This window comes from Athene noctua, chromosome 14 (genome assembly GCF_965140245.1).
Source record: "Athene noctua chromosome 14, bAthNoc1.hap1.1, whole genome shotgun sequence".
NCBI classification, from domain to species: domain Eukaryota; kingdom Metazoa; phylum Chordata; class Aves; order Strigiformes; family Strigidae; genus Athene; species Athene noctua.
This window is the reverse complement of record NC_134050.1, coordinates 11,185,479-11,194,440: the sequence shown is the minus strand read 5'-3', so window position 1 is coordinate 11,194,440 and position 8,962 is coordinate 11,185,479. Positions and strand designations below refer to the sequence as shown.

Sequence of the window (8,962 nt, the reverse complement as noted above, 5' to 3'; positions counted from 1 at the left end):
TGCGGGAGGGACACGGGAGCTGTTCTGCTGTGCTGCAGTCCTGGGTGGGGAGAGGTGACCTGTGTGGCCAGGGCCACACCATCTTGGGGACAGAGCCTCACCACCCTGCACGCATGTCCCCAGGGACTCCTGCAGTGTGTCCTGGGGTGACCCCAGACATCACAGTGATGTCCCCAGGGTGCTGATGCCAGCATCGTCATAGTCTGTGTCCCCTGGGGGTTTTACCGGAGGGTCCCTTGTGGCTCCCGGGGAACTTTGGCAGGGGAAGCTCCCACCTTTGGCGACAGGAAAGGCCGGTGCCTTAGGGGGACTGCTTCATGTCCCTCCTGCCAAACCCCAGCTGGGGTCTTACAGCAGCCCCGCTGGATTTGCTGCCTGCTTCCCTCCCGCCACCGCAGCCGAGCCTCTCAGAGGTGGCTCTCCAGGGGCCAGGGCAGCTGTGGCCCCTCTTACCTGTGGGTGGGACACAGCCCCCGCTCCTCCATTCCACCCCCTCGGAGATGACCCTGATGCCAGGAGTGGGGGACCCTTCCAGCACGGCTGTGGCATCGTCATAGCCATCTGGGGGGCTGTGATGGGCAGGGGAGTCTGGGACAGGAAGAGGGGGGGGCTGGGGGTGAACTGGAGGCCATGGCAGGAGTTTGGCTGTGCCACCCCGCTCCGGCCATGCCAGCGGGGATGTACTGGTGGCACTGGGATTGCAAGTCCTCAGCCAGAGCTGCAGTGGGGATTAATCAACATGGAAGGGTGATGTTTTGCTGTGTGCTAATCAGAGCTGCGGCTGAGCTGGGCTCACCCAGGTGAGGGGAGACAGTGTCCCCTCTGCTCCCCACCCCAGCGCCTGGCCCCATCCCCGCTCCCCGGGCCTCCTGCCCCTGTGTCCCTACCTGGGGCTGCCTTGGGGTCACTCTCCTCCATGCTGTCCCCAGTGTAATATGGCAGCTTCATCCCTGACCCCTCTGATGGGGAGCCTGGCAGAGGGAGGACGGGGTGTTGGGGGTGGCTGGAGCCAGCACTGTGAGCAGCAGTGGGGCTGGGGGACACCCCCACGCCACGGGGACGAGCCAGTGCTTGTGGTGGAGCTGTGGGGCTGAGCCCCCCCGTTTTGGGGAGAGCCACTGGGCATGGTGGGGCTGCGCTGACCTGAGCGAGTCTGCACCTCCTGGTACTCCGGCATCAGGGTGTAGTCCAGCTCCTCGTAGATGGCGTCCGAGGTGGCATCGGCGGCTCTGCCGGGGCCTGAAATGACGCGCAGTGCTCAACCAGAGCACGGGGGTGGCACCGGGGGTCACCCGCTGAACTGCCATGCAGAGAAGGACCCCCAGCACCCCCAAAGTGGCTGTGCCCCGGCACCCACCCACTGGGACCCACCTCGGCGCTGAGCCCAGGTGCGGCACACCTGCACGGCCAGGGCACCCAGGGCCAGGCACAGCAGCGTCCCCAGGACCACGCACAGGACCGTGGGCACTGGCAGGGTCCCCGCCACTGCTGCCGGGGTGGTGGTGCTGGGGACATCTGCGGGGACATTGCCGGGTGGCATGAGGAGGGGGTCCCCAGCCAGCTCGGTGCGGGGGGACTGTCAGCACGAGTAGAGCTACCTGTGCAGGTGGCACCGTCTGCGCAGCGGCTCCCTGGGGATGGGGTGGGCATCCCACTTGTGCTGTCACTGTCCCTGTCACAAGTGACGTAGGTGTCCCTGCCGGGGCTGCAGGCCTGCAGGTGCCAGGGTGCTGAGCGGCACTGCCAAAGTGAGCGGGCCCCCTCCTCGCAGCCCACCCAGGCCAGCCAGGCAGGGGCCGGGTTCTGGGTGGGGACAGCTCTCAGACTCCCCCTGTTCCCACAGCCCAGCTGCCAGCAGACGGTGGCAGCAGTGGCAAGGTTGGTGCCGTTGGAGCACACACGGCCCCAGGTGCCATTGTAGAGCACCTCCAGGTGCCCTTTGCACCGTCTGCTGCCGCCCACCAGCCGCAGGGAGAGCTGCTCTGCAAGGGAGTGCAGGAAGGGTCACGGCACAGCCAGGCCAGGACCTCCCCCCCCAAAAAAAAGGGGGATGGTCTCCCTGGTCCCTGATCTTAGGGCTCATGGCACTGACCTGAGCAGATGACACCCGCCCCGCCACGGCGCTGGCAGTCGTGCCGTGCCAAGGCCGGGCAGTCCCAGAGAGACGCCTCGGTCCCCACACAGCCACCAGCATCCAGCCACAGCGGCCCCGTGCCGGGACCGAAGCGAGCTGAGCCGGGCGCTGCCAGTGCTGTTCCGCAGCCCAGCTGGCGGCAGACGACGGCGGCATCCAGCATGTCCCAGGTTTCCTGGCAGACGGTGCCCCAAGTGCCGTTGATGTAGACCTCCACCCGCCCGGCGCAGCGCCCGGGGCCGCCCACCAGCCTCACCCGCCGGCTGCCTGTGGGGCACGGAGGGCATCAAGCTGTGGCAGCCGCTCACGGTGCTGGCATCCCCCAGCCCTTCCCTGGACACTCACCCGAGCAGACAATGGCCACCTCCTCGGGGCTGCTGGTGGGTGCGGTGGCCGTCCCCGAGATGTTGCACTGGGCCAGGTTCTCCTCGGTGCCAGCACACAGCAGCCCTGCGGTGCCTGAGCCCGGCACAGTGTAGACTTTCTCTGGCACGCCACAGCCCAGCTGCTGGCACAGCACACTGGCATCCCAGGTGTTTTCTAGCCCCACCGGCACATGTGTCCACACCCCGGGGCTTGCAGCAACCTCCAGCCGCCCGTCACACCAGCTCTCCCCCTCCACCAGCCGCAGGGGCTCAGCAACGCCTGCAAAACCCCCAGCCGTGCCGTGGCACCAGCAGCATCAGGCCCCCGAGTGGATGGTGGGGCCCTGAAATGGCCCTGCATCCTCTGCACCCAATTTTTGAGGTGTCCCAAAAGCCCCTTGAGGCTTTTCCCTGCGGGTGCCATACAAACCTGAGCAGTTGACAGCAGCAGCATAGCCAGGGGGGCAGGCGGGCTCCCCCAGCACTGCCGTGGGGCACTCGCCCGGGTGCCGCTCACTCCCGCTGCAGCTGAAGGTGTCCTGCCGCAGTGGCCCATCCCCCCCGCCAAAGGAGCCTCCCGGGGGCACGGTGGCAGCGTGGCCACAGCCAAGGTGGTGGCAGAGGACGTGGGCATCAGGCAAGTCCCAGCCGGTGGCACAGAGGGACGCCCATGTCCCCCCCACCTCCACCTCCACCCGCCCGGCACAGTCCGAGCTGTTGTCTGCCAGCCGGAAACCTGTGTAGGCTGTGGCAGAGAAAGGGTGTTGGCAGGGGGAACGATAGTGTGGGGACACCTCCCCCACGGCACCCCTCGGTGTCCCCAGCACTTACAGGAGCAGATGATGCTGGCGGGACCGGCACAGTCCTGGCTGCGGGGTGGCTGCCGGGCACAGGTGGCGAGGAGGGTCTCGGTGCCAGTGCACTTGAACCCTGCCTGCCAGAGCGGCCCAGTTCCCGCCTCAAACCGGCCGGGGCCGGGCACAGCCAGCACCGCCCCACAGCCCAGCTCCCGGCAAACCACCCGGGCGACCTTGATGTCCACGCTGTCCTCGCAGACGCTGGTCCAGGCTTGGCCCCGCCGCACCTCCAGCCGCCCGGCGCAGGCACTGTCACCGCCGACCAACCGGGCAAACCCTGCCGGGAGAGGCGTGGGGGTCAGCAGAGACGGATGATGTGCCAGGACCAGCATGTCTCCCGCTGCCCCGTTGCCACCCAAGGCTCCTACCTTGGCATTCGACAGCGGTGTCGAAATCATGGACACCTGCGTAGGGTCCCCAGCCGCGGATCTCACAGTCCCAGAGAGCGGCCTCGTCCCCGCGGCAGTCGACCATAGCCAGGCTGATGACGCTGTCCCCGCTGATGAAGCGGGTGTTGGCCAAGTAGGCGCGGGCGGCCGAGCCGCAGCCCAGATGCTGACACACCACCTCGGCGTCATCCATGTCCCAGTTTTCATCTCCCACAGAGCCCCACTGTCCCTGCAGCTTCACCTCCACCCTCCCGGAACAGGGACCTTCACCAGCCGTCAGCCGCAGCTCCACTGCGTCTGCACCGGGGCACCGGCACGGCATCAGCCCTGCCCAGGGACACCCCAGGCAGGTGTCCCGGCACGACCAATACCCCCCTACCAACTCACCTGTGCAGGTCACCCCCACGTCAAGCTTGTGGCCACAGAAGTGTTTGCCCCAGCCAAAATGAGGACAGTCCTGCAGCTTCGCCTCAGTGCCTCGGCAGAAGAAGGGCTGGAGCCAAATCTGGCCCGTGCCCTGCCCGAACGGGGTGTAGGAGGACGCCTTGGCCACCAGGCCGCAGCCCAGTTGCCGGCACACCACGGTAGCCCACCGGGCATCCCAGTCAAAGTCGTAGACGCAGACGGAGCCCCACTTGCCATCGTGCTTCACCTCCACCCGGCCAGCGCAGCGTCCGCCGCCGCCCACCAGCCGCAGCTCCTCGGTGCCTGCAGCAAGGTGGGTGCTGAGCACGGCCCAGGGCTGGATGGGGGTCCCTGCCCCACAGCTGCCCCCCCGCCCCACGGCTGCCCCCACCCCGGCGCTCACCCCCACAGAGCTGCACGCACAGGAGCAGCCCCAGCACCCCGACGGGCACCATCCTGCCGTCCCGGACCCCCGGCACAGGGTGGGTGATATATAGGCAGCACCGTAGCCTGGAGCCAATGGAGGCGGCAGCACGTTTTGAGCTGTTATCAGGTGGGTTATCTACCAGCTGGTGGGGCCTCGGCCTCCAATAACCTGCTCTGTGCCCAAATATGAGGCTCAGCTCCGCTTCTGGCGTCACACACCTCGCCATGGTGGGTCGGCGCCCGGATGTCTCCGGAAGGGAGCCAGCCCTCCCCCTCCCAGGGTACTTGCCACTGGCACAGAGCACATGGGCCCTTCCCACACATGTCCCCCCATGGGGTTGACCCCACTGCTGAAGCCTGGCAAGTCCTGATGATGACAGGATTCACCCCAAAACCTACCAAACCCTCCATGGAGCCGCCCTCAGCACCGGCACAGAGCAGAGCCCAAAGACCCCAGCATGACAGCACCCATACATGGGGGTGCTCCCCTCCCCAAGGTGCCTGAAGACCCCAGGGGGGGCACTGAGGTGAAAGCAGACCCCCCCCAAGGCTCACCATGGTGCTTGCAGGTGGCACATCCCCAGCCCCTCGCGGAGACCGGCAGCACATGGCGGTGCTGCCTGCAGCTGCAGCCCCGTGCTCACCTCACAGCGTGGGCAGGAAGGAGGTGGTTTTCCCTCACATGGGGACCCGGCATCGGCATCGACCACATGCAGCTCCTCAGCCACCTGCAGCGTTACCGATAACGCCAGGGTTTCACACGCCAGCATCTGCCCACGGTGACAGCACTGAGGTGGGCACGGAGCCAAGTCAGGTCCCACCAGGACCGAGCACCAGCAAAATCTGATGGGCACAGGAGGTGGAGGGGAACAGGACCTCCCTCGAGGGCCTGGTTGTGAGGATGAGGATGGGACTGAGCCACAGCCACAGGACCTGGCAGGCTCCAGTGGCCACAGGACACGGAGCAGGGTGAGGAGGAGGTGACAGAGCGAGCGGGTTGGCATGGAAAGGCTGCAGCTGTGCAAGCCTGGGGAAAACCACCAAAAGCACAGTTAATGGCCCCAAATCGTGATGGCGGTGGAAGGGCCCAGCGAGCTGCAGGAGGCCGGTGTGGCAACAGCCAGGAAACACAGGTGGCCAGGGGGCTGCGGGGACACAGCTGCAGGCAGCACAGGCAGCACCGCCACATGCCACCGGCCTCCATGGGGGCTGGGGACCTGCCACCTGTGAATGTCCCCGTATCACCCTGGGACGGCTGGTGGGGCCGACCTCAACGCCAGTGTCACCCTGGATGTCCTTGATGGTGCAGCATGAGCCTGCCATGGCTGTCTGTCCTGCCTGTCCCAGGGATGGAGACGCCGCTGGGGCTGGCAGGAGGGGGACAACACGGCGTCGGTGTCCCCGGGGCAGGAGGTGACCCTCGCCGCAGGCCCCTGCGAGCGCCTCCCACCCCACCCCGCGGCCCTTTCAAGGACGTGGCCGATCGTCGCGGGTGTTTTTTATTCCGCAGTTCCTCTCATGTCTCCTCACGGGGAACCCGGGGACAAGGCGGGAACCGGCCCCGCCGCCGGTGCCCCGGGGCTGGCCCCGCCCCCTGCCCGAGCTCCCGGCCCCGCCCCCTTCACCGCCGCGGTGCGCACTCCCCGCCGGCAGGGGGCGACGTCGCGCGACCGCGTCCCTCCGGAAAGAGCCGAGCGGCGGCGGAGGCGGCCGAGGAGAGGCGAGGCGAGGCGGGGCGCGGGGACGATGGCGCAGCAGGTCGAGCAGCTGCGGGCGGACGGCGTGCACAAAGAGGTGCTGCGGGAGGGCACCGGGCCGCTGCCCGACTTCCGCGACGGCACCAAGGTCAGAGCCGCGCCGCCGCCTCCGGGGCTGGCGGGGAGAGAGGCGGAGGTGGGAGGGGGGGGGTGTGTGTGGTAACGGGGCGAGGCGCGCATGCGCGACCCCCCCCCCCTCCGTCGCCATGGTGACGCCGCGGCCTACTTCTCCCCCTCAGGCCACTTTCCACTACCGGACGCTGCGGTGCGGGGACGAGGAGACGCCGCTGGACGACAGCCGGGAGCGGGGGAAACCCATGGAGCTGATCGCCGGCAAGAAGTTCAAGCTGCCGGTGTGGGAGGCGGCGCTGCGCACCATGCGGGCGGGGGAGCGGGCCCGCTTCCGCTGCGACGCCAAGGTGGGGCGGGGCCGGCGGCGGTGGGAGGGGCGGGGGGGCGGGGCGTTCGGGTTAAGGGGCGGGGTTGTGCAGTTTATGGGGCGTGGTGTGGGGGCTAAGGGGCGGGGTCTGCTGTCTGGGGGCGTGGCCTTCGCCCAAGGGGCGTGGTGCTCTCCCCTCAGTGTGCCCCTGACCCGGGGTGCCAGGCCCGGGCTGCCCCGGTGTATCTCCCCACACACACCCGCTGCCACCCTTCCCGGTGCAGCCCCGGCCCAGCACCGCCTCCCCCCGCCCCACAGCACGTGGTGCTCTACCCGCTGGTGGCCAAGAGCCTGCGCAACATCGCGGCAGGGAAGGACCCGCTGGAGGGGCAGCGGCACTGCTGCAGCATCGCCCAGCTGCACGAGCACTACTCCCTGGGCTACCCCGACCTCGACGAGCTCCAGAGGAACCCCCAACCCCTCATCTTTGACATCGAAGTGCTCAAGGTGAGGCACCCGCTTGCATCGGCGCGGGGAGGGGAGGCCGAGGCTCTCCCCCTCCCAGCCCCGGGGCTTTGGGGATGTTCGGGGCTGGCCGCAAGCACCCACCCCACGTGGCTTTGCCCTCACGATGGGGTGCCGGCAGGTGGAGGCACCCGGCTCCTACCAGCAAGACCCGTGGGCCATGACGGATGAGGAGAAGCTGCAGGCTGTACCTGTGATCCACAAAGAGGGCAACGAGCTGTACCGGCAGGGCCAGGTGCAGGAGGCAGCTGCCAAATACTACGATGCCATCGCCTGTCTCAAGAACCTGCAGATGAAGGTGGGGCTCGCCAGCCCTACTCTGGGGTGCACACAGCGCTCCCCACATCCCTGCTGGAGTGGGAGCTTCCCCTCACTCTCCATCTCATCCTGCAGGAGCAGCCTGGCTCTCCAGACTGGATCGAGCTCGACCAGAAGATCACACCCCTGCTGTTAAATTACTGCCAATGCAAGCTGCAGTGTGAGGAGTACTACGAGGTGCTGGATCACTGCTCCTCCATTCTCAACAAGTACGAGGGTAAGGAGCCGCAGGCCGGCCTGGCCGGCTGCACTGGGCGCCGCCGGGGCTGACAGGTACCAATGAGGCCCCCCCCCGGCCCCACGCTCCCCCAGCCCAACAGCTCTCTTCCCCACAGACAACGTCAAGGCCTATTTCAAGCGGGGGAAGGCCCACGCGGCAGTGTGGAACGTTGCGGAGGCGCAGGCTGACTTTGCCAAAGTGCTGGCCCTCGACCCCTCGCTGCGCCCCGTCGTCTCCAAGGAGCTGCGGAGCCTGGACGCCCGCCTGCGCGAGAAGGACGCTGAGGACAAGATCCGCTTCAAGGGCATCTTCTCGCAGTAGAACCCTCGACCGCAGCGGAGAGCCCAACGCTCTCTGAACAGGTTCTCTTAGATATTCCACATGTGGAATGGTCATTGACATTTATTAATGTTTAATACAAGTTTTACTTATTTGAAGTCATTTCAAGTGGCCCGGGAGCCCGCCACAGCCCGGTGACACGGCAGTGCACTTAAGTCACAGTATTAAGCAGCGTACAGCAAGCACAGCGCATGGTCGAAGCGCAAGCTAAAGGTGAAGCTCCTGGCTGTGTTCTAGACTGCGCTCATCGTCACACCGGGAAGGGACGCGTGGGGTGACACAAGCCCAAGCCTGCTGCTCTCTGCCAAATTCTTTTAATCATTGTTTGATGGTTTTATACTTTACGTTGGGCTGAGCCACCATGTCTGGGGCTGGCCAAGCTGTTTACAGCCGTGGGGGCTGTGGTGCCAAGCCTCGGCCCCAGCTCTTACCCCTTCCTGCCTGTACTCTGCACCACGTCCTGCATCGTCACGTCTCAAGGCTGCTGCTATCATCCCCAGCCCACAATTCCTCTATACTACATCATCGTGTCAGCGTCGTAAATATTTTATATAGAATAACTGCTTGTTACTGCTATCTATATAAAACTCTGGTCGTGCTATGCCAAGATAAATGAAAGTAAAACTAGTCACAGGCACCTGGTCACTTAGAAAAATTGCTGTTAGAGGTAAATGAGGTAAAACAAAGTGGCAGGCAGGCCAGGAACAGTTCAGGGGGAGGGAGCCTGGCAAGCCCTGGCCCCAAGGCCTTGCAAACTCACTGCAAAACTGAGCCCCCGTCATGGATGTTACAGCTGCTAAATGACTGTTCTGAGGTGCACAGTCAAGAAAACTCTCTCTCCTGTGCTT

The 8,962-nt window shown here is 66.0% G+C and overlaps 2 protein-coding genes across 3 annotated transcripts; one reads left to right on the top strand and one right to left on the bottom strand.

Moving 5' to 3' along the window:
• Positions 1-159: 159 nt before the first annotated feature.
• On the bottom strand, positions 160-4,605 carry LOC141966199 (scavenger receptor cysteine-rich type 1 protein M130-like). The gene is made up of 13 exons (XM_074918633.1): positions 4,554-4,605; positions 4,133-4,453; positions 3,725-4,042; positions 3,331-3,633; positions 2,930-3,244; positions 2,480-2,779; positions 2,093-2,401; positions 1,599-1,982; positions 1,372-1,515; positions 1,144-1,239; positions 888-971; positions 454-588; positions 160-275 (listed from the first exon to the last, which is right to left on the bottom strand). The coding sequence occupies exons 1-13, from the start codon at positions 4,603-4,605 to the stop codon at positions 160-162; spliced, it is 2,877 nt and encodes a 958-aa protein (XP_074774734.1).
• Positions 4,606-6,127: 1,522 nt separating this feature from the next.
• On the top strand, positions 6,128-8,955 carry AIP (AHR interacting HSP90 co-chaperone). 2 transcript variants are annotated; one of them, XM_074918360.1, is made up of 6 exons: positions 6,128-6,421; positions 6,573-6,752; positions 7,031-7,219; positions 7,359-7,535; positions 7,631-7,764; positions 7,891-8,113. In XM_074918360.1, the coding sequence occupies exons 1-6, from the start codon at positions 6,323-6,325 to the stop codon at positions 7,961-7,963; spliced, it is 852 nt and encodes a 283-aa protein (XP_074774461.1). In that variant the 5' UTR covers positions 6,128-6,322; the 3' UTR covers positions 7,964-8,113. The 2 variants fall into 2 exon arrangements, with proteins under 2 accessions (XP_074774461.1, XP_074774460.1); XM_074918359.1 differs by having other exon boundaries at positions 6,137-6,421; positions 7,631-7,772; positions 7,891-8,955.
• The last annotated feature ends 7 nt before the right edge of the window (positions 8,956-8,962 follow it).

What these genes read in the sequence shown, in the direction of transcription:
- AIP (XM_074918359.1), top strand. Translation starts at nt 6,323, where the DNA reads ATGGCGCAGCAGGTCGAGCAGCTGCGGGCGGACGGCGTGCACAAAGAG. An exon ending in TTGACATCGAAGTGCTCAAG is followed by an intron (nt 7,220 to 7,358) that starts GTGAGGCACCCG and finishes GGGTGCCGGCAG; the next exon opens with GTGGAGGCACCCGGCTCCTA. An exon ending in CATTCTCAACAAGTACGAGG is followed by an intron (nt 7,773 to 7,890) that starts GTAAGGAGCCGC and finishes TCTTCCCCACAG; the next exon opens with ACAACGTCAAGGCCTATTTC.
- LOC141966199 (XM_074918633.1), bottom strand. Translation starts at nt 4,605, where the DNA reads ATGGTGCCCGTCGGGGTGCTGGGGCTGCTCCTGTGCGTGCAGCTCTGT. An exon ending in GTGCGTGCAGCTCTGTGGGG is followed by an intron (nt 4,454 to 4,553) that starts GTGAGCGCCGGG and finishes ACCTTGCTGCAG; the next exon opens with GCACCGAGGAGCTGCGGCTG. An exon ending in GGCGGGTGTCATCTGCTCAG is followed by an intron (nt 1,983 to 2,092) that starts GTCAGTGCCATG and finishes ACTCCCTTGCAG; the next exon opens with AGCAGCTCTCCCTGCGGCTG.